General features: G+C 39.8%; 2 protein-coding genes across 2 annotated transcripts in view; one reads left to right on the plus strand and one right to left on the minus strand.

The window, feature by feature from the left end:
- The window catches only part of PSMD1 (proteasome 26S subunit, non-ATPase 1), an 82,992-nt gene that overhangs the window by 33,870 nt on the left and 25,084 nt on the right, over window positions 1-24,038 (minus strand). The window lies entirely within an intron of this gene.
- On the plus strand, window positions 7,958-18,289 carry HTR2B (5-hydroxytryptamine receptor 2B). The gene is made up of 3 exons (XM_026070858.1): window positions 7,958-8,267; window positions 14,692-14,892; window positions 16,916-18,289. The coding sequence occupies exons 1-3, from the start codon at window positions 7,958-7,960 to the stop codon at window positions 17,794-17,796; spliced, it is 1,392 nt and encodes a 463-aa protein (XP_025926643.1). The 3' UTR covers window positions 17,797-18,289.

Raw genomic sequence — 24,038 nt, forward strand, 5'->3', positions numbered from 1 at the left:
TATTATTACTATAAGTTAAATATAGAAATCAACGTCACATGATATACCAGAATAACATCTGGAGACTGAGTGGGCAGAAGCTTCATCTCAGACACAATTTCCACCCTACCCCCTCCCCCAAAAAAATAAAAAATCTAAACCTGAACTACATTTAACATATTGTTCATCCAGAAGTCATAGCCCTCTGGTCTGTCCTTCCTGTAACAGAGGCCAGTAACTTCATCCAACAAATTCCTACATTAATGCCTAAGGCATGTCACTATATTGAGCTGTATATTTTAGAAAGATGGGCAATGTTTATTTTTAAACCAAATTATCTTTAAGGCACCGGTTCCTTCCTTTTTTCCTAACACCAGTTTTGCTCAGCAGTTTGCTTTTGCAATTACATTTTACTACAACAGCAAAAGAACTGCCTTATTATTTCCTTCAGCCATCTCCAAGCATGTGGAGGAAAAGAAGGTGATCAGGAGTAGTCAGCATGGCTTCACCAAGGGGAAATCATGCCTAACCAATCTGATAGCCTTCTATGATGGAACGACTGGCTGGGTAGATGAGGGGAGAGCAGTGGATGTTGTCTACCTTGACTTCAGCAAGGCTTTCGACACTGTCTCCCATAACATCCTCGTAGACAAGCTCAGGAAGCGTGGGTTAGATGAGTGGACAGTGAGGTGGATTGAGAACTGGCTGAATGGCAGAGCTCAGAGAGTTGTGATCAGCGGCACAGAGTCTAGTTGGAGGCCTGTAGCTAGCGGTGTCCCCCAGGAGTCAGGACTGGGTCCATTCCTGTTCAACTTCTTCATCAATGGTCTGGATGAAGGGACAGAGTGCACCCTCAGCAAGTTTGCTGATGATACAAAACTGGGAGGAGTGGCCGATACACCAGAGGGCTGTGCTGCCATTCAGAGAGACCTGGACAGGCTGGAGAGGTGGGCGGAGAGGAACCTCATGAAGTTCAACAAAGGCAAGTGCAGGGTCCTGCACCTGGGGAGGAATAACCCCATGCACCAGTACAGGTTGGGGGTTGACCTGCTGGAAAGCAGCTCTGCGGAGAAGGACCTGGGAGTGCTGGTGGACACCAAGTTAACCATGAGGCAGCAATGTGCCCTTGTGGCCAAGAAGGCCAATGGTATCCTGGGGTGCATCAGGAAGAGTGTTGCCAGCAGGTTGAGGGAGGTGACTCTCCCCCTCTACTCAGCCCTGGTGAGGCCACATCTGAAGTACTGCGTCCAGTTCTGGGCTCCCCAGTACAAGAGGGATGTGGCACTACTGGAGCAAGTCCAGCGAAGGGCTACTAAGATGATTAGGGGACTGGAGCATCTCTCCTATGAGGAAAGGCTGAGAGAGCTGGGCCTGTTTAGCTTGGAGAAGAGAAGGCTGAGAGGAGATCTTATCAATGTGTACAAGTATCTGAAGGGAGGGTGTCAAGAGGATGGGACCAGACTCTTTTCAGTGCTGCCCAGTGACAGGACGCGAGGCAGCGGGCACAAACTGAAACACAGACACTTCCATCTGAACATGAGGAAAAACTTTTTCACTGTGAGGGTAACAGAGCACTGGAACAGGTTGCCCAGAGAGGTTGTGGAGTCTCCTTCTCTGGAGATATTCAAAACCCGCCTGGATGCAATCCTGTGCAATATGCTCTAGGTGACCCTGCTTGAGCAGGGGGGTTGGACTAGATGATCTCCAGAGGTCCCTTCCAACCTCAGCGATTCTGTGATTCTGTGATTCTGTAAAAATTGCACAACTGCTCCTACAAAAGCCATCGTAACACAGACGTCAATGAATCCAGACCCATATCCAAAAAAGCAACCCAACCAGCTTCACTTTCTTCTGTCTGTTTCCAGGAAACTAAATGAATCAAGAAACTAAAAAATCCTGAAAGTTTCTTCTACAGAACTTCCTCTACAGAGTGCTCAACTACAGCTTTGTTTCCACCCTACACCAGGCTAAGTTTTACTGCTGTGATATATGTGATCTGCAGGTGAAGGACTTCCTCCAAGACCCAGTTGGGCTTGTTTCAACAACAACAAGATTTAAGACGCACCAAGACTGTAACGACAGTTTCTCAGCAAAACTTAATAGTTAGCATTTTATTAACTTTACTCACCAACAGTTTCTCCCAAAGCCTCCAAGAGAAACAGCCTACGTAGCTAAGGATTTTGAGTTTTTGCTGAAACCAGAGCCAGAGAGAACACAAAGGAGCTGCCTAACCACTACCCAGTGACCTTAGCCTTAGCCTCAACTTTGAACTCAGTTCCTGGGAATGTTTGTCTCCTGGTTATAGATATACACTTAAAAAAAAMCCCCAAAAAACGCATACTTCTTTTCTAAGCGTCCTGGAATATGATTTCTGTGAAACCAAAGAAAGTTTTAGATTCTTCATTATTTCCAAAGAGAGAGAAAAGTAATTCCAAAACCTCCGATGCAAAAATTCACAATGTAAACCCAGAAAGTTGGCCGTTATTAACACAGGCTAATCTGAACAAAGACACGCAGATCAGTTGGACCCAAAAGGAGGACAATTTTCCACGCACTGATGCTGACCATGGAAAGTTCTATACAGTCTGTAGAGTTTCCTGAAGTTGTATCCCCTTTTCACCACAAACTGTTTCTTACAGCATCTCTGTTAGAAATCAGTAAGGCACCTAACTTGGAGCTTTTTCTGAAGGTAAATTACAACTGCAACTTCCGCAGAACACAAATTCATAATCCTTATTAGGCTTTGCCCACAAGAGCCTTACTGGGATACTGAAAGTTGAGGGACACTGCTAGGTACATCAACCCAGTTTCACAATCCACCTCAATCTTTTTTTCCAAAAAGCATGCAAAAACACCAAGAAAAAACAATTAAAAGCTGGATTGCCATATCTCGAAGCATACTCCACTTAGTTCCTTAGATCACAGCCCACTTAGAGTCACATCCAAGTATCTTTGTGCAGTTTATCTTTGATATTCTAAATTATACATCTCAAAGGCTGGATGACTGCTGCCATCTCTATATTTCAGCAGTAGTTTAGCAGTAAACTGTGTAGATATAAAAAAGGTAGCATCAATAGGTAAATAAACAGAACACTGAAAATAAACATTCACACTGCTCTTAAGATTTAGACTAAAAATGGAAATGTCTGAAGCATCACTAGCATACACTTATTTTTTAGTCTAAATATTTAAGGACTTTACAACTCAGTGAAAAATGAAACGTCAGAGAATTAAAGAACAATGTCAAGTATATCTTTTAAATTCCCCATTAAGTCTCCCTACTTGTATTTCAAAAGATTTTAAATATTTATTACTTTCTAAACTATTGGACATGAACTAATCATTTGATACTGAACTATTTCTACACATTGCTTTGCTACTGCAGTGACAGATGAAGAAGAAAAGTGTCATAGAGGTTTAATTTCATCCATGAATGAGTTAATAAAGGAGGAATGCAGATGTCTAATCACACAATTTGAAGTCATTTCTAAAAGGAGGGGGAAGAACACACAAATGGAAAAAGTGCAGGGAGAAATGCAACAAACTGACATATTTTAGTGCATATTAAGGATGGGTGTAAACCTCCTGCCTTTCTCTCTTAACAAAAAGGATCCAAGCTATTCCCATGCCAGGAATCTCCTGCAACTCTCTCATGTGCAGCACAGCCTCATTCTCCAGACTCTTCTCTAAAATGCCTCCTGGTTGCAGAAGCAAGACCAGCTGAAGAACAAGAACTTGTAGGCGGCCTCCCACAGCTAGGAGGATGAGGACGAGTGGGGCATACAAAGATGCAGTGTACAAATTCGAGGAATATGTATCTTACTGAACGACGCTACCATCAGTGACAGCTCATGTCTAATGGAGCCAGGGCTCCATTCAAATAAAATAGTATTGGTGATTTGAAAACAGAAATTACAGCAAGGTGGGAGGGAAAAATATATATATATATCTATGTATGGTACAAATATTCAGGTCACAGTGGAGCAGCAGTGAGGTCTAGCAAGACCTAGCTTTTAGTACTGATTAACACGGGAAAGGAGCTGGACCTGGGGGCAGGGCAGTGGCCTGCTGAGAAAGCCTAGCCAGAAGCATGCAGCTAAGAAGTTTCTAGAGATATGTTACAGATATATGTTTCTTAGAAATGATTCAAATCTGGGATTGTTCAAAAAACGTCACAAAAGGCAGAGAAGTTTGGGCCACCTGAAATGAAAGCATCCATGAAGCAAACAAGTATATCTGCTATGCAAGCCTGCATACAGCTAAACTCATACTATCATCCTCTGGAAGTTTTTAAGGAAGCTTTCTTTTCATCTATATTAAAAATAAATCATCTCCTTTTCAGTTAGATACAAATGCTTTTGCACAGCATTCATCAGAGCAGACCACAGACAACAGTACAATCTTCAGCTGGTGCTTCCTCAAGGTGCGTGCACAGACACACCACTTGATTTTATTTATTTATTTTTTTTACAAAACAGCTACCACCACATGGAACAGGACAGCAGAAAAATGCCTCTCAAAGCTCTGAAGTAACCACATTCTAGTGGCTAAAGAGATGTTTTCCTGATAATTTATACATGAAACATTCCAGCATCCACAAGGGTATTCCACAAGAGTAGGAACACTTGATTTCCCCTTCAATAACAACAGCTCTCTACTGCACTAACCAGAGATGCTTCTCAGATGTGTAAGATCTATAAAGAAAATTTATAAAGAGATAATACAGGACTCAGGTTGACAAAATGACACTTCTGTAGCTCCAAAACTTCCCCCTACTACAGTGACTGAAGGTTAGTGTCCACTGTGCTGTGAAAGGAAAAAAAGAAGTGTCAAGTAAGAAGAATAAACTACTTTCAAGATAATCCTTCAGATCCAGCACAGACTTGCTTCAGTAACTGATGTCGATGATTAGCAGATGTTTTTGATAGACGCCTTGTCTATTTTTTTCCCCCAGAGGTTTCAATTCCGTTCTTCAAATTCAGAGATGTGACACAAAGATCGGCACTTTGTATACGGCCACAAGCGGGCCACTGAAGTTAAAGGACTAATCCATTTTTTACTATACTTTTGCAGCTTCACTCTGTAGGGTTTTTTTTTCCATTCACAAGTCAGACATACGGCCAATAATTCCGTCACTAGAAAGTGATAATAATTCCAACCTCCTTTCAGCAAGGGGGAAAAAAAAAAAACAAAAAACTACTCAAGCATCATTGATGAAGGAAAAAAGCTTCCTCTATACAGTCAGAAAGGGTGAAAACTGGCTGCACTTAAGCCAATGGAAACTTTGGCACAGACTTCAATAGGGCTAGATTAACGCCAGAAGATTCTTCAAGATTTATAAAACGAAACAGAAGTTGATTAGACATAGTTGAGCTTAAGGAAAACTGAATCCAAATACTCATTAGCCTGATACAGTATTGTCCTGTCGTGATTTCTGCTTTCTATAGGTATTCATGCGCTCTGTCCTCACAGTACTGTCAGAGATGACAACAGGGAGGTGCTCAGATGGTAAGGAAACAATTACTATAACTAGATTCATTTATATTTCCTAAAACCTAACTTTCTAAAGTATAAAGATAAGATATCCAAAGACAATTGCAAAGGAAGGCAGCATGAAATCTTATCCAAGGTTTCCCTGAAACTGTAAAAATACAGAACAAGTGATGCCTACTGTGCTGGAAATTCTACTGCAGTCTGAAAACACATGAAGTCAAATATTTCTACTAACTACTGGCAGCAGCTTTTTCTTTTTGGCCCCAAAGTAGGTGTATTAAAATATATACATATACATTCATGTCTTTAGAAACAAATATAAACTGATTCACAGTTCACTGAGGACTTGATTCCCAAATCAAACCTGGGGAGCATTAGCAACTCACGCAACGTAATGGCCTGTGACACACAAGGGGTCAGACCCTGATCTCATGGTCTCTTCTGGCCTCGAGTTCAATGACTCTATTACACACTTGTCCAGCTGAATGTCCTTGGAAGTGAATTCAATTTCCATTTTAATGCAGAAATATATGATAAAGTTAGTGACTATACACACGTTTGACTGAGATTTGGAAGGGAACAAAAGACAACACTCCTGATAATAAAAAGCAGCTGCATGTAGAAAGATTTAAAGTAACAGTGCGCACACTTAAAACAGTGTGCTAGAACATACATTTATAAAATAAGTCAGCATTAAAATTGTAGTGCTTACAGTACAGCAGAACTTTTTAGGGTTAACTGTGCTTCCGTCCAGAAAGAGAGAGAGAACGAACACGCATACGCACGCTATCATGAATAAAGTTATAATATTGTAGCGTTACGGGATGTGCACATCCTGATGCAGCAACAAGGGGCATACGTTAGAGTACTGGAGCACTGAATAAATTAACCCTCTCTGGCTCGTTTCCAGCCAAACCCCACCACTCATTTATTTCCTTGCTTTCAAGCACTGGAGCTGGATGCCCTGGAATGAGTCAATCAACAAATAACCGTAGCAGCAGACTGCAAGTTTTGCTAATAAAGAAAGAGCAAACCGGACACAGACTGCGATGCAGACCAAGAGATGCGAAACGCTCAGATCGCACATGTTAGACACGTAAGGAAAGAATGAAACAGGAAAGACAGCAAAAGAAGAATGCAACCTTGTTTTTTTTCCTTTTTTTTAAAATGCAGCAAGAATGATTCTTCTCCTCCATTCAAGAGTTGAAGGAAATACCTGGGTAAGAAATACATTTTTCCCCAAAATAGAAATCCTTAATCTTGGTGTTAAAAGCAACATAAGTGATAAACAGAGGTGCACACAGAGACACGCTTAAGTTAAAAAAAAAAAAACAAAAAACAATTTGTTTTCTAGAAACTAGTGAAAAATCATATCTGAAAATCCACATGATGAAAAAGGAGACCACATTACAAAGGATCTTCCTGGATACAAAGTGAATTCTACAAAAAAGGCATGAGAAAAAGGTAAGTCTTTCTCGGCGTGAGAATTGCAACAAGTCAGATCTACTCAGCAGCTGAGCAGGCAGCTCACAGGGTGACAGCTGTTCTGCTTGGAGGGGGAAATGCAAGTGTTAAGTCTTCAGCGGAGGAGAGAGAGAGACGGAGACAGACACAGAGAAAGAGAGAAGGGAGAGAAAGGCTGTGCTTAACAGCAGCCTCGCTCAGATTACAAAAACACCAAGCAGTTTACTCACCTTCCCCCCACCCACCCCCTTCAACTAACGGGTACATTTTGATGTCTCAGTTCCATAAATCTTTATGGCTCCCTTGGGACAGTCACCAGAGTTTTATTGTCTACAGCTTCCTGACCCTCACCTGATAAATTAGGAACTGTAGACATTAAAACGGAAACCTCATACATCATTTCGGGAGATATTTTGGGGGTGACTCTCTGTGGGGAAACAGGATTCTTAATAAGGGGAAATATGGAAACTGCAGCCTGCCTACGCACACACTGCTGAAGACTAGACACTCAGGAGAGGAGGAGTTGCATATACACAGCGCGAGCATCTGTCTTTGCATCAGTTTGTACTTACAAAGAGCAAATCTACATACGCTACATCTAAAGGAAACCATTTGGCATCCAAATGAATCTCTCTCTTTTTACGGCTGTAGAAAAATAACGGGAGCTAATGCACAGCTTGCTTTTCACTGCTATTGAATTCTCTCATCTAATCTGCTGAAACCTGAACCTCCCGATAAAGGGGCGACCAGACCACTGGACCCTACCAGCCAGGCATGGACACCAGACAAGACTTTCATTTGTAAGATTTAGTTGCGCCCAGCAAGGCACAGGATACAAAGTCTGGACACAAGCTCCGACATGGTTACTGTATCTCAAAATAGCAGATGACCAGTTTACCATACTGACCATGCTGGCCTTTCTTCAGGACCATCTGGGACTAGAGAGGAACAGTGAATTCTTACACCATACACAATTTCTGCGCAAAATACAACTCCCGAGCACGTTCTGCGGGGCACAAAAATGTCCTATCTTTTACATTTCTTGAATGGGTCTGGAGCTGGCAATGGATCTCTGTCGCCTCTCTCAGTAACAGGAGAACCCAAAGAGAACTACCCAAATGACGAACAAGGAAACAAAGTGCGTTGGGCAGCTTTGCTGATCCTCCTGGTGATAATCCCCACCATTGGGGGGAACATACTTGTTATACTGGCGGTATCTCTGGAGAAAAAGTTGCAGTATGCTACCAACTACTTTCTAACATCCTTGGCAGTGGCAGATTTACTGGTGGGTCTGTTTGTGATGCCGATTGCCCTTCTCATAATATTATTTGGTAAGTACCGTGTCTTTGTTTCTGTCATCAGGCCAGCATATTGGGTACAATCTTGGGAAGTTTAATTTAAACAGAACAATTATTTTCCACTGTTATATTTTTTAAAATCAGTTGGATAAGGGCTCCGCAATCTTCCCTCCCTCTAACCATAATATAATCTAGCCTAATGTCTTTGGAGAAAGCATACCCACCTTGGATATTCTTTCCCTTAAAACGAACCATTCAAAGAACACTTGCGACTTAGAACCAGTACTAAATTGGAGAGGGGCAAGTACATGGGAAATTATATTCTTGCACAGTGTATTATTATTTTGAATAACATCAGCACAACGTTGCTATCTGTTCTGTTGGATATTACAATAATGGCAAGCAGTCTTCTCTTAAAAATATGACACGAAGAATGAGTTTCTGGGCTAAAAGAACTAAGCTGTGAACAGTTTTTGAAGAAGTTCCTAGGAGTCGATGCCACTTAATTTTATCTTAGTATCAATTCTGTACTCTAAGTGCAGTCAGAGTCGATCTCTGGGAAGCATCATGGACAACAGGTTTTACCAGTGTCAGCTTCAGGGAAAGTGATTTTCTCCTGCCCTGGGGAAAATGGCAAGGTTCATAAAGTGTCCCAGAGAGTTAATTCACCCGTTAAACCAAGGCAGCTTCTATCCATCCGTGCACTTAATGTAGATAAGACTCAGACTGTCATTTAGTCTGGCTCATATGGAATAAAACAGATTTTTTTTTAATACAAATATATGTTGGGTGCGACATTTTCTTTCTGGTTAGTCATTACAGAACAAACATGACTTTTTCGTATTCTCACATATCCAGCCTTATTTAAAATATTGCTTTTGATAACTCATCAGAAGCAGCTCCATGAGAAAGTCTTCTTTTTATTCCTTAAACTTTTTTAAGAATACATTTTATTTTAAATTGGCTGTTCCAGTATCATACAAATGGGGGGGGGGGGGAATCAACGTGAGAGGGGTTTTCAATAAGTTATGATTTAATTATCTATCTTTAAGGTACAGATAACACTGGGCCATAAATAATGAGAGGCTGCAGGAGTTTGTTTTTTCTATGCTAGATCTCTACGAGTTGCCTGAGCAACAAGCAGACATAAGCGTAAACTTAATTTCAAAAAGGCCATCAGTAGGTTTTGTTTGCTGCAGAGGACTGGTATCACTTTATCAACAAACGTCTTTATTCATTAAATGCCTTGGTACTGAATTCTTGCATATTATAGCCTGCCTCTGCCTGACAGAGGTATGAATTGGAGGACAGAATTCAGAGTTGAAATCATAAAATAGACAGTATTTTTTCAAGCAAGTTTCTGAAAAACAGAACAAAAACACACCCCCAGGCAGTGATTTCTAAATGGAAAAAAGAAAGCAACTGTCACTTATAGAAACCACTTGTGTGTGTGTGTGTGTGTGTGTGTGTGTGTGTGTGTGTGTTTTAATTTTACTACACTAATAATTCCTTTTCAATTTTATAACAAGAATATCACTCCTTAATCTCTCAGCTAATCCAGTGCTAAACCCTGGTTACAACAGTTCAAAACATGTGAGGAATCTTAATTTAAAAGTCAAACAAAAGCATCTTTCATGTTGCAGGACATTTATAAGAAAGTGGTAAAATGAGATATAATTAACTATGTAAGATTGCTACCAGTCTTTCACATAGCAGTGGTTAAAACTGAAATCACTTGCATAAAATATCTGCTTTGCAGCCAAATAGGAAAAAAAAAAAATGCTTTGCCTCTTCACCAGTTGGTGGAAGATGCAGCGGTGTTTATAGAAAGTTCAAACCACGAGCAAAACACAAGGGCTTGCTGGAATGGAACAAGAACACAGACATTTAAGTACATAACAAGTCTAAATCTCCAAGCTACGTTAGCCAGATAACTACTTGAACACAGAATAATCACTGATAGCCAGAGTGCCAACCAAGTCCAGCCTTCTGGCACTTTCACACAGGGCTGTTTCCATAATAATAAAATAGCTGTGTGCAGTTTCTAGATACAGAACATAAATATTATGCTTCCGATTTTGGACTGATATCTAATTATGTGGAGAATATTTGAGGGAAAAGGTGTGAACTGAAATGCAGTCACATTAAACGATCTCAATTGCAAAAATTAATGTGTCAGAGAACATTCAAATTCAAGATCTACTACAGATCCTGGTTCCATGCCCTGACAGTACGCTTAGAGAAAAATCTTCAGAAAGAGAACGCTCTCTGTAATAAAGAACTACTCTTAAAAAAAAAAACAAAAACAAAAAACCTGTAACTCACAGGTACAATGCCACAAGCAGCAGATTATTTCTTCTCAGCAGAGCAACTGCAGTGTACTTCAGTATAAACATACAAATTTAAAATGGTGTATGTTTCAATTTAATTCTGGTGCCAATGCCAGAATTTACAAACACCTCATTACTTCTGTTGGTTGCTAAATTCTTCCCACTTCTTCCACAAGAAGGAGGGCAACTGCATTCTTTGAAATCTAGCTTTCAAAAGAGTTATCTGAATGTGTAACATCCACAACTAAAGCAGCAAAGCAAAGGTGCTGCTGTTTGCCGGCTAGTAGAATTAGCAAAGATTTAAGAGAGCGCCTCTAATTTACAAAGCTGGCAAGAAGCAGCAGTGCATTGCCTATGGCTGGGTGGGCAGCGGCTTACCTGGAGACAGTGGATGTGCCGTCTTTTAAAATACATTTTATATTCTCGATATGCATCCGCTTAAGAATCAAAAGGCAACGCTGTTATCCCAGGCTGCAAATCGTTATTTTTAAAACCCATCACTAGCAACTACAGCCTTAATCTTCCTTCCATCACTGATTACGAACCACGGCAAGGCTTCCCCCCCTCACTCGCTTGTAGAAAATATAACAGGAGACAAAAGTGGTGGCGTTGCTGGCTAGTTTCAAAACCAGAAGTATAAAGATAAGAAAGAAAAACAGGGATTATTTTTCATAAAGCGTCTCTAATAAAATGACTTTGATAAAATTCAAAATACTGCACGACAGTAAACAGCTACTGCTGAAAGTGCATCTGCAGTGGAGAAATCAAGGCAAGCAGTCACAGCGAGCGACAGAGCAAGACGTGTTTTAAGGCACTCCAGGCCTGCAAAGTCCACTAAGCTGAGTGCCGACACCAGGGCGAACAACACTTAAAAGTCTACAAACATGCACACCCCAATTTGAAGACGGACGCCTGGGCTAGGCAGCTACTGATTAAAAAGAGTCAAATTTCTATCTCAGTGCAAGCGCCATTATCTAACAGCGGCAAAATGATTCCTATAACGCAGTCCTTTACAGGCGACACGTTTCAGCAGCCCCTATAGCAAAAGAACAAATAATTTTCAAGTCTATTTAAAGATCCTTCTTAATCAGGCTTATACATACACATAAACAGAGCTTTCTCCCAAGCTTTCAGAAAACCTTTTGGCTTATAGCAAGAGCAGCTTTTCTATACAGTACTTCATTTTAAGGATTACGCATTTCCAAGGTATTTCCTATAAATAAAGCTTTCCTCATTTCATAAATCAAGGGTAGACAGTTGCAGTAAAAGCTCACCGCATTCCTCTAAAGGTACAAGAGAAATCTTAAAACATGTGTTTTCTCTTGTATTGACTAAAAAATAAAGAAAGTAATCTGCAACAGCAACCCTGCAGCAGCTGGGAGGGCCCAAGGCAAGGTTCATAGGGAGGAAAAGCACCTTTTTATCTTACACGACCTGATATAGCTGGACAAACCAGAGAAGCTTTCAGGCAGGCACGTTTATCAGGTAACCCAGGCATAAAAAAACCAGCAGCAACAAAAAGAGCGCCCGCATCCAAACCACTAGGCTCATTTAAATCAGTATTTCAACTCCGAAAGCAAAAGCAACTGGAGAATCTTGCTCGGCACAGTAAATCATTGAATGCATCCGTTTGCTCCACCAACGGGGACATCTACAATGGGAGAATTAGGACGTGTAACGGTCCAAACTAAGTACGACCTGTTACAAGCTTCCTATCACCATTTGGTAGCAGGTATTCTTTACACCTGCAGCCTAAATTATAAAGCAGGATAACAAACAAGCAGGTCAAAAAAGACACTTTCTGGATCCTGAGGAGAAACGCTTATCTCGTCTTTTTCCTACTCCTAAAATAACAGAATTGGTGAACAGTGAAACATACACCAGCGCTAGGAAAGCACAAAAGCCGCAGCCTAAAACGCCCCTCGAACGCTTGGCACAGAACTTCTAACACACGCGTGCACAAACAAATCAAAATAGATAAAAGCAAAATACGCGGCAGTATGAATCCTGGGCAGCTATGTGGTTCCTAAAGAGCTACAGGTATCAGAGTTTCACAGCAATTGTTTTGTTTAAATAAGAACGATATCCTTCAATTCTTATCAACTACTTTGGTTTGGATTAGAAATATGACCATGTACACAGAAAGATAGCACTACATAATGCTACATTCATGAATGTGATAACTTTCTGCCTTCTGCATCTGCTTCAAAATGAGACAAAAAAAATTCAAAAAACAAAGCTTTCTTAAGTTGCAGTCATCAACTAACAAAAGCTCTGCAGCTCATATAAAAAACATACAAGGTTGCTCTGCATTAGATAGCTATTTAAATATATCTATAGTCAAAACGAGGAGAACGCCTTTCTGTTGCAAAGCATTTGAGGGTTTTTTCCTGCAAAAAGCCAATTAATTGCAAAAGGAAAGAATTTATTATACTGCAATACCTAAATCCGCTCCAGAAGGCAAAGCAGTTATAATTCAGGGAGCAGCCTGTAAGTACTCTCAACAGAAAGCATTAATTGCTCAACTGAAATCCAGCAGTGTTAGCTGTACATCCTTCAAGATGTAAAACACGCTTTCCATAATTCACATTTTATCTGTATTAACTAATTCTTCACCAGAAGTCAAAAGAAGAATTTTTATTTTTTCTAGAGTGAACAAGAATATTTCAAGCCCATCAGATCAATTATTTCTTTTAAGTGACTATTTTTTCTGCCTTGCCGAGTTCTATAGCTGGTTGCACGAGCCCCTAAGAGGTTTTGTTTTTCCTTCTTTTTGTTTAAAAAGGTACCATATCTTACAGCTTGTTAAAAGCATAGATAGAAAAATTAAGTACAAGCAACTTTTTCATAATATAGTAATAACGACTCTGTCATATCCACATTACAGAAAAGAAAATTTTTGAAGCATAATTTAAACTATCTGATACCTATTTTGGAAAATGTGCAACTAAATATTAAAATTTACTGGTTAATGATTTTGAAATAAGCCACCTCTTTCTTTCTTGCCTCTTTTCCTACACCATCCTCACCTGGAGTCCACTGCTCTGGGAATGAGCGAGGTTCAGTTCTGGGCTCCATCTGTTCTCTTTGTCCAACAGGCGAGGTTTCCAAACATACGGAGCAGGGCAGACCAGTACAAGCTTTGCACAAGTACAAGTCTTTATAAAATTTTCTGTCCTCTAGGGCTTATAAGTCAAGTAAAGACATCACCATATTATTTCCATATACCAATCATATATGAAAAAGTGTTTTAATCTTAACCTACTGCAAGATTACTCCATCATTAAGATAGAGCACGACAATATTCCAGATCATTTGGCACTCTCAGTAGGCAGATGCATTTACTCAGATCAGGGAAATTAAAAACAATATGACTGGTTAGAAATGTCTTTTTTCTTAATCATCCTTCAGTGAAGAACTCAATTTTCTGGCAGTACTTTTAATACATCTACTGACTGAGCACAGCTGAATTTTATAAGGAGGGAGAATACATTTAGTAGGCTGAGTAAAAGACACTCTGAAGAGTTTCACTGAAGTTCATTCAGTTTGGTAGTGTAAACACTGATGGGGGGGAGACAGCTTTCAAAAATACCAGCCTTTAATACTAGCCTGATCTGATACAGTGACAGAGCCAGCTTTCCCTTTTTCGGGCTATATGAACCAGACTGCTCAGGATCGCCAATAACTTCAAGATTCAAACCATGGTTGTGCAATGATTGACCAAGACATTGGTTACGACCCATTATCTCCTCCATTTGATACAACCTTGAACTACTGGACTATCAAGGAGACACAGCTGAAAAAATCATTTAATAGCAGGGCCTAAGGACTAAGCACAGTCATGGCCCATTTGTGCAAAACCTTTTTATTCAGAGCCCCTGCCACAAAGAACTTATGACCTAAAACAGACAAAAAGACAGGGAAAGTCTATAATACATAAATAGACTGACCAATATGATGGCAGAAACCATGCTGGTAAGGAGCTAACTAAAAAGTAAGACAGAATACCACTGAGGAAGGGACATGTAGGATTATGAGTTTCCCAAAATTACTAATACCAAAGAAAAGTCACACACCAAAGACTCACAGAATGCTACAACTCTAATGAGTTTTCTGTTCTCTTTCAGACAATGCCTGGCCTCTTCCAACTGCTCTGTGTCCCATCTGGCTGTTCCTTGATGTCCTCTTTTCCACAGCTTCCATCATGCACCTCTGTGCCATCTCACTAGACCGCTATATCGCGATTAAAAAGCCAATCCAGGCTAGCCAGTACAATTCGTGGGCTACAACAATCATCAAGATCATCGTGGTTTGGCTCATTTCAATAGGTATGTGAGACTCAGAGACTGGAAAGGAAATGCAGAAGTTTTTCATGTCCAAAACAATAGCTGAAAACTGGGCAAAACTGCAAATGGCAAAGTACTATTAGTTAGCAGATGCTATCACCTGGGCTTGCCTAAGTCGACCTCTTGGATCGTAGATGGCTACATCATAAAAATCTGTCTCAACAGATGCTCCTTGTCAGGCTTACTGGAAAGGCCAAGGGCTGAGTAGGGATAATCACCACTCTTCTTCACAGTCCTAAAAGTGGGAAGACAACATCTGCATGGGTAGCATGTCTCCTAAGAAAGCAGGATTTCAGGTCCTTGTGGAACCAATCTATCATATTCTGTCCCAAACACAATTTTAAGCCTTCAGTAGATGCTGCTAAAATCAGTGCCTTGCTTACAATTGTAACATTCACACTGAAGATTGACATTTACTGACAATATAGAAAAGTCTAATTTTAAAGCAAAAACATAAATAAAAAAATCAGTTTATATGAAAGATGCAAATGTATATCCATTTATATTAGCATCTCTTTGTTCTGTATGTGGCATTTAACCTGTCTTTAATGGTTCTTTTTTAAAGAACCATTCAAAGAATTTAAAGATTTAAAGAAATCTGTTAAATGAGCTAAAGTGGTGAAAACATTTAATTCAAGTAACTAACTTGCACTGCACGTAGCAATAGGCACAGTGTTGTATGCTCTGTGTGCCAAGAGAAAGAACAAACTTATTCTGAATTAATTTGGCCAATGATGCACAACAAGACAATGGGTACATCCATCTTCTTGACCTAGGCATACATGCCTAAAAACCGAAATTCCAACATGAAAGAAAAATTAGGGAAGATCTATGATGACAGGAGAAAAGATCTATCTCTATTTTATCACAAAAAAAGGAAACTGCTAGCAAGACAAGACACTTACAAACTTTTAATATCTGATTTATTGTTACTAATCAGTGCAGTACTTTTTCATTTCGTTTTCCTGTCACAGAAGTACTCTGCAGCTGAGCCATAGTTCTCTAACTCAAAGGTTAATTTGATTCAATCCTCGTTTTAAATGTTTGCTGTATCTGAAGGTGTCCTTCTTATTAAGGATGGGATCAAGTGGCTGAAGGGTAAACCATTTCACTGCTTGCTGCTTTTGACCAACTCCAGTAAGCCGGGTAGCAGAGGAATACAGTAAATCCCTAGATCTCATTAAGTGGTATCAGGAAACATAGCACGAATAACCTTCACCAGACAGCAAGGAACCTGTTGTTTTTGTTGTAATGTCAGACTGCTGGCAAATGAAGTGCTGACTGTAATTTAGCAGTTATAAAAAATTCATTTAAAAAGACAAGACTGCTAACATTTTTTTTCAAACGAGTGGTGAATTACAGAGCTAGCTAGCTAGCCTCATTTAAACACTCTTAAATATCCAAGAGATTTTAAACAACAAATCCATCTCAAATATACACTACATAATTCTGGCATCTATTTAACTATTTGTATGAATGGAAGAGTCAAGCAGGGTGAAAAAAATCAGCTGTGTCCGATCACTTGATGTGGTTAAGATAAGAGAGAAAGACAAGTCTTGTGTATTTATACAATTGGCCTTCAAAAAGTGCAAAGGTTATCCCARAAAAAAAAAAAAAAAAGGCAGACAACATTAGGAAAACTCATTTCACTGGAGGAAAAGCCAGTTTTACAATTGTAAGCTAATTGTAGCAACCAGAATCAAAGCAATTCATGTGTTTTACACTTGAGAATTTGGCAACCTTATACTGCTTCCTAAACCATTAAGGGTTAGGCCCAAACTCGGTTAAAAAGGCCATTCTTTTAAAGCAGAACTTGCCAGGTCTCACAAAGTACTATTTGCCCAAGTTACCCACCTGATGTTCCCATCAACTGATGTTCTTTCAGTCACTCTGTGCCTGCTCCGGAGCTCAGGAATCACCTTGCCTTATAGACCCTGAGGCTTCGGGTCCAAAAGGGAGATTGCAAGCAATTACCATGCTGAACCACTTGCTTTTTCTCCTCTAGGCATTGCTATTCCAATCCCTATCAGAGGCATTGAAGATGGAAACGGCAACTATAAAAATATAACGTGTGTCTTGATGCCTGATCGTTTTCATGACTTCATCCTATATGGATCAGTGGCTGCATTCTTCATTCCCCTTGCTATCATGATAGTCACTTATTTTCTGACAATCCAAGTGCTACGCAAGAAAGCCTACTTGATCAACAAGCCACCCCAGCGCTTCACTTGGTCAACAGTGTCCACAGTATTTCAGCGGGACATAACACCTCTGTCCTCACCAGAAAAGATGGCTATGCTAAATGGCTCCAGAAAGGACAAGACTTTGTCCAATGATATGCCTGTCTGCAGAATGTCTACAATTGGGAGGAAATCCATGCAAACCATCACCAATGAACAAAGGGCCTCAAAAGTTCTGGGGATTGTATTTTTTCTTTTCTTGCTGATGTGGTGCCCATTCTTCATAACAAACATAAGTTCAGTCCTGTGCAACTCCTGCAACAAGGAAGTTTTTCAAAGGCTCATGGAGATATTTGTTTGGATAGGGTATGTATCCTCAGGGGTGAACCCTCTTGTCTATACACTCTTCAACAAAACATTTAGGGAAGCTTTCAGCAGGTATATCACTTGCAACTATCGGACCACAAAGCCTGTCAAGGCCCTTCGGAAATGCTCCAGCAGGATCTCTTTCAGAAATTCTGTGGCAGAAAATTCCAAGCTCTTTGTTATGCATGGAATGCGAAATGGGATTAATCCCATTATGTACCAGAGCCCAATGAGGCTGAGGAGCTCACCCATCCAAGCATCATCAGCCATTCTGCTGGATACGCTGCTGCTCACAGAGAATGAAGTTGATAAAACAGAAGAACAAGTCAGTTACGTATAGTGGAATGACAGCCGTGTCCATATCGTAGTATTACTGTATGTATTCTAGGTAACTGTGCTATAAGAGGGTATAAATAATATTTTCTTTTGTTATTTATGCAAGCAATATCTCATAAATTTATATTAATTCCTCTCCTCCAAAGTCTCCTCTACTTTAATCCTAAATCCCATGATAGCAACCACAATTGCATTCCATGATAAACAATGACTATTGCAGAACTGTAGTCTACAGGAAGAGGGAAATAAATAAAAGAAGCTAAATCAATTTGAGTAACTGACTTAGTTCTCATCATCTTCAGCCTCTTCAAAGTATGTTTTTATAAGAAAGCCATCCCTGTACAAACACTGCTGTAACATTCACTTTGGCAAGAAGACAGAACTCTCAACAGGTTGATGATACTCTACCTAAGACTAGAGTGATGAAACTAGCAGGCAGATACAAGCTTGCTGGTTTTGATTTAAATGCACAGGCTAAATAAAACAGCATATGAGGTCACTGCACTGCCTCCTACAGATGTGTTCCTCTGCTGAGATTGTGTGTCCACATATGAGCTATACTTATTCTCTGAGCTGGGGAATGGATATCACAAGCAAATCCACTGGTTCCAGAGACAAAAAGTCACACTTCCCCATTCCACAAGAGGTAAATCTTGTTTTTAACAGGGTAGGGAAAAATACCCATGCACTGAAATCATCCCTTTGTGTTTTTATTGTATGGAAGGAACCTGAATTATTTTTCCTCTCCATTACTCTCACAAGCTTAGTGTTGTCAGATTTGTCACAGATTACTGACCTTTGTTCTTTTCATATGAAGAAAATCAGAGCATATAACTAAAATAGTTAAACACCACCACCTCAGTGATCACACATAAAACAGGACAGGCAGTGCCTCGAACATCCCTTTATTTTATACCGAACTAAATGAACAAATTTCCTTTTTTGTGGCTTTTGGAACTTAAGTGAAAGCCTTCACCAATGTAGTTCACACAAAGTAGAAAAATCACAGATAGAACAGCTATTTCATTTGAAAATAAGAGTAAGTGTTTAAGAGAGAATGATGGCCAGCAATAAGGATCTTTTGTTTGATATCACCCATTTGATTTGCTTCGTTTCGCCAACGGTTAAAATCATGGCTCCACTGAAGCTACTGGAGATTTCTAGCATCAACTTTACCCCACAGCACATATCTCAGAGAGATAACACCACTCAGGAACTCAGGGAGATAACAACGCAGCACTTTGGTATTCATTTTTACAGAAAGTATTTTATTTTGGACAAACACCACATTTCTCCTGAAGCCTTATCTCCCTTGCCTCCTCTCAGGTGCTGCCAAGGGGCCCTCTGATCCCCTTTTCCTGGGGAGTAGCAGTTGGCTCAGGCCTCTCCTACCCTACCTTGGCTACAGCTCCAGATCTCTGATGTTCCCTAAAGTTCAGTGGTCTACAATGTCACTGCTGTGACTGGCATCACATGGGCTGAAAGACAAGCTGAAATAAAAGCGCACAATTGAAGCATACTGATGAATGCCAGTGTCCAGAACAAGAAAAGTCTGCTTTAGGGAGAAGACAAGGGTTCAAACCTTAAGTTTAACTGCAACCAGTTGTCATTTCTGAACATCCATGCTTCCCTGTTCCTCGACCATGCCTGTTATTCACAGAACACTATGGACAAGGCCATAACCCATCTAATTTCTACATGCATCTTTCATATAAACATTTATTTTATGATGTTGCTGTAAAACAAACAAGAGTTTTAGTAGGTACTTAATAATGGTTTGGATTTCCCAAAAAAACATAATCTTTGGTGGTCTCAGCCCTCAAAACTCTTAGTTAATCAAGTTGCTGTCCACTAAGCAGGGGCTTTTCCAAATGATTTGCATCAAGAAACAGGATCTTGTTACCAAGCATCAGCAACATGATGTATTTGTCAAAGAGAAATGCATTTCTCAAATGGTGTTTCAAAGAGATAAGAAAGCAGCAGTGCCATCTGCACATGGCACTAAGACCTCACCGAATACTCTGCCATTTGGGTTACTTGTGATCAAAAAATGAATTCAAAACAAAAACAGATGCAATTTTAGGTTTCTAGGATGATCAGGTCAGAAGAACAGAAAGCCTGCTGCAAAAAGGACAGCGTAGAGAATTACTTATTTAGCTTGGCAAAACAAAGGCTGAGAGGAGATATGATTACTCTCAGTAAACACACAGCAAATAGTAATCCCCAGAGATGAAGAAAAGCTTTTCAACCTGAGGGAAAATTTAATGTGTGATCATAAAAGTGTAAAATGACCATAAGTAAGTTTAGGTTTGAGGTTTAAATATTTCCAACCATCAGAAAGGGGCTAGAGCAGGTTTTCAATGGGAACAATGGTGATAGTAAACCTAAACGGTTTTAAGAGCTTTATAAATTTATAAAAGAAATTATACAGGAGAGTGGACAGAATGAGGTGGGAGATATCTTTCAAGTCCTAATCAAGTCTGCACTTAAAACAAAAATATTTAGTAATCCATTTCACAAATAAATCACCTTGTGAATCAAACCCTTGCACCTCAGAAGAGGTGCACTGTAGAAAAAAACAGTGTTACATTCAAATTTTTATCAAAAACTTTAAAACTCATTTTCCATGATGACAATGTCCCCATTACAGAGTTTAGAAATGGTGAGAGAAAGATTTCGCATCTCTCAGGAACTCACAGCAAAAATATAAAAGAAAAACAATCCCTCCAGAATCCCACATTTGTTGCAGAGCAGTACTTATTCTCCCATTACTGTTTCCACCAGGCAATTCCACCAACAAAACCTTCTCAGGGAAAAAACAAAGCAAAACAAAAAACACACATACCCCCAGCAAATATCAGTTCCAAAAGTCCAGCATGGATAATGTTGAAAACCCTACTGAGAACAGGCAGCCCAGTGACTTAAGGCTTCATCTAACACCTAACAGCATTCCCAAAGCAGCAGGGACAGCAGTAGTATTAGATCTGTACACATAAACATAGCTTAGAATAGCTCAAAAGAATTTAATTGTACTAATGGCACAAGAATAAAAGGTCCTGATCCACACTCCCTGAAACATGGTACTGGTAAATCAAATCTTCTAGTAGAGCAAAAAATTCACAGAAAGAACCACTCACACTCTAAATCTGTAAAAACTAACAAAGCTGTTACCATCTGGGAAATCAGGAGCTTCTACCAGTTCCAGACCATCTCTCTTTGGGAAGGAAAAACAGATTTCCCCAAAGTATTGGAGTTCTTACAGTAAGCAGCCAGCTCACCATCTTTTCATAGTTTCCATTTACAGTAAAGTTTTCAGCTCAAAGAGAGCTGGTTTTGTTTTCACTTTTGATGTTTTCAGAGCTCTTTAGTTACACACTGAAATTATGTACAGCAAAAGGCTTAGCTTTTTCATCCACAGAACAGAAAGTACTAAAGATAACATGTCCCTCCAACATTTATTTATATATATTTAATTTAAAACATATGCAAGCTCAAAACAGAGCCTGATGTAACAACTGCCAGAAAGTTCCAGGAGAAAATATTAAAAATGCTTCTATGGTACATACAGTCATTTTTCTCCTTTCTCCCCTTTTTGGTGATAGTCACTAGCCACTAAAGCTAGAATAAGCTCCAACTTCTCTTACTCTTCTTTCACTAATTAAAATTTGTTAGGAGTATACTGTAGTTAAAAGCCAGAACTGATGGATTGTTATAGCTGTGAAAGACACCTATATCTAGAAATATTTGAGAATCAAAAGCCTTTAATTGGACCTAGATCATTTTGAAACTCAAGGGCAGAGGGAGTAAGAAAAAAAAAAAAGAACTTCCAGGTATTCAGCTGAAAACTTCACAGACTAATCCCTCACTTAATCTAAGGCAGGAGCTCTGGAACCAGGTAAAAGTATGATCACATTCATGGATAGAGTGAACACAGCAGAAAAATAATGATACAAGCATCACCTGCAATGCAGGAACCAGCCTTCATGAGGAACACCACAAAGCGGCAAATGGATACCACACCATTCTCGAGGAGGTACTTCCCAGAAGCCAGACACCCGAAAAAGTCATCTTTGAAGACTCCCCCTGCTACTTAATAAACCCATGCAGATCAAACAAAAACCATTCAAACAGCAGGCAGCATTCACTTTCACAGGTTCCTAAAGATGAACCTCCAATTTGAAATCCTTCATTTCTGGTACTAAAGCCATGTCCTAGAACTAAAGTTACCAAGCTTTCTTTTGCTCATCTCCCCTGCTCAGTGATACATGTCCCAGAAAACGTCTCTTCGATAACAAATGGAGAGAGTGCTCAGTAAAAACAGAGTATAGAATTAGGAAGGAATGGAAGGTCTGTGGCATGGGCTTCTAACTCTGCAGATGGATGAAATACTGCCTTTCCAAAGGCACGCTGTCACCCACGAGCTGATCTTGGAGGCAGCAACTCCTAGTTCACAGAGTTCCTCCAAGGCAAATCTGGATCTCTGCATAGCTGGCAAAGGTGGTGGGGAAGAGTGTGGGGGTTGTTTGTTCGTTTGTTCAAATCTTGCAGGTGTCTTCCCCTCCTCTCCCCCCTCAACGTTCTAGCAGGCTCAAAGTGGAGCCTGCTTTACAGAGTGCTAACGAGACCTATGCAAGGGATATCCTAATCTTGGGGAAGAGGACTAGACTGGATTAACAATCCCACTATGAGCAACAATTTAAACTTTCCTTTTCCAGCAGGAACCTCACAGCTGGCTTACAGCATCTGGAAAGAGCAAGAGGTAACTTGGTCCTCTTCTGTCTGATCCTATCCTTGTACAACTGTCAGTCTGTAATGAGCAGTAACACCAGGACTAATTTGCCGGAAGTGTCCCATTGAGAACAATTCCAAAGCCTCTTACTAATCTGTGGTTAGACAACAAGAACAGGAAACAATCCTTGAAAAGGTCTCACCCAGCAAAGATGTATTTTCTCAAGCCAGCATACAGGTTTCTCAATTTTTATTACCATAAATAGAAGTTCAACATGTTCCACTTACTGAATTTAGTCAGAAGGAATACCTCAATCAGGCCATAAACCACAACCAAACAACTAGTCAAAGTCCATTCCTCCTACAGAAAAAGCAAATTTCTCCATAGACAGAAACACATGACCAAGAAAACACACATTCACTTTAACCTGTTAAGTGCAAAAAGAAATTGCTCATCCACAGACTACACAGACAAGCTAAGAAATGAGGTAATAGTTTTGGAAAGTGCAAAGACAGAGGGAGCGGAAAGATGAAGACAAGATGCAGAACTATGAAATGAAAAGACAGTATAGTGGACAGAAGAGCTCTTGTTTCAGCAACTGTACCAGCTACACTAGACATGAACAAAGACATTACCTTCATCAGCAAGACATGATTGAAAAAAGTCACTGCAAGCTGTTCTAAGAAAGCACAAGTAAGTTTGTTAAATGGTAACTAAGCACAATACTACGTGTGTGGTGCTGACAAGGGAGACTTGGATGTCTACCACATCCACTAGCATCATCTTGAAGTAACAAATATATAAAATCTATTTTAAATCCTGGCTATGAAGTGAGAGGACTTCTATAACTTCCAGCTTCCTTCATAAAGGTATCAGTCTAAATAATAATTGACATAAGGTTTACATTTACCTGCGAGCAGAACACAAGAGCTTTTATGGCAAAAAGGGCTGGCCACCTTCCCACTTTACCAAAAAAAAAAAAAAAAAAAAAAAAAAGATTCATTCAGAAAGCACAACATTTGAAAATTTGTTTCTTTACAGTGAAACGCTCTCGAATCTTTCAGAGTCGGGCCCATGGCAAGCCAGCCACCTGGCCATCTCTATGGCCCCTACACACTAGAGAAAATAACTTACACACTAACCAGTTCAACTTTCCTCAGTATTACAGAAACTTTTATCTGTTACATTTAATTTCTGTTTAAGTTACCAAAGAAGCAAAAAAGACAAGGGTCATAAAGCTGATCTGCAATATACAGCACTATGGGAAGAAAGACATTTTAGAAGAACAGTGCTCAAGTAGGTTTTTTTCTTTTTTTAATTACTTAAAATACATTAGAAGACATTTAGTCAATGTTCTGGATGCCTATTTAATTAACTAAAAATTACAGCACAGACATGGACAGAAGGACTACCTCTAACTACATCCACCTCAGCAGTCTTAGAGAGAGGGAAATAATGGAGTTTGGAAGCTAACAGAATGGGGGTCTTGAAACGTAAATTAAAGTACCAACAACCCT

Source organism: Apteryx rowi, unplaced genomic scaffold (genome assembly GCF_003343035.1).
Source record: "Apteryx rowi isolate R43461 unplaced genomic scaffold, aptRow1 scaffold_32, whole genome shotgun sequence".
NCBI classification, from domain to species: domain Eukaryota; kingdom Metazoa; phylum Chordata; class Aves; order Apterygiformes; family Apterygidae; genus Apteryx; species Apteryx rowi.

Coding starts and splice junctions, on each gene's coding strand:
- HTR2B (XM_026070858.1), top strand. CDS start 7,958: ATGTCCTATCTTTTACATTTCTTGAATGGGTCTGGAGCTGGCAATGGA. Junction 8,268..14,691: donor CCTTCTCATAATATTATTTG/GTAAGTACCGTG, acceptor GTTCTCTTTCAG/ACAATGCCTGGCCTCTTCCA. Junction 14,893..16,915: donor GGTTTGGCTCATTTCAATAG/GTATGTGAGACT, acceptor TTTCTCCTCTAG/GCATTGCTATTCCAATCCCT.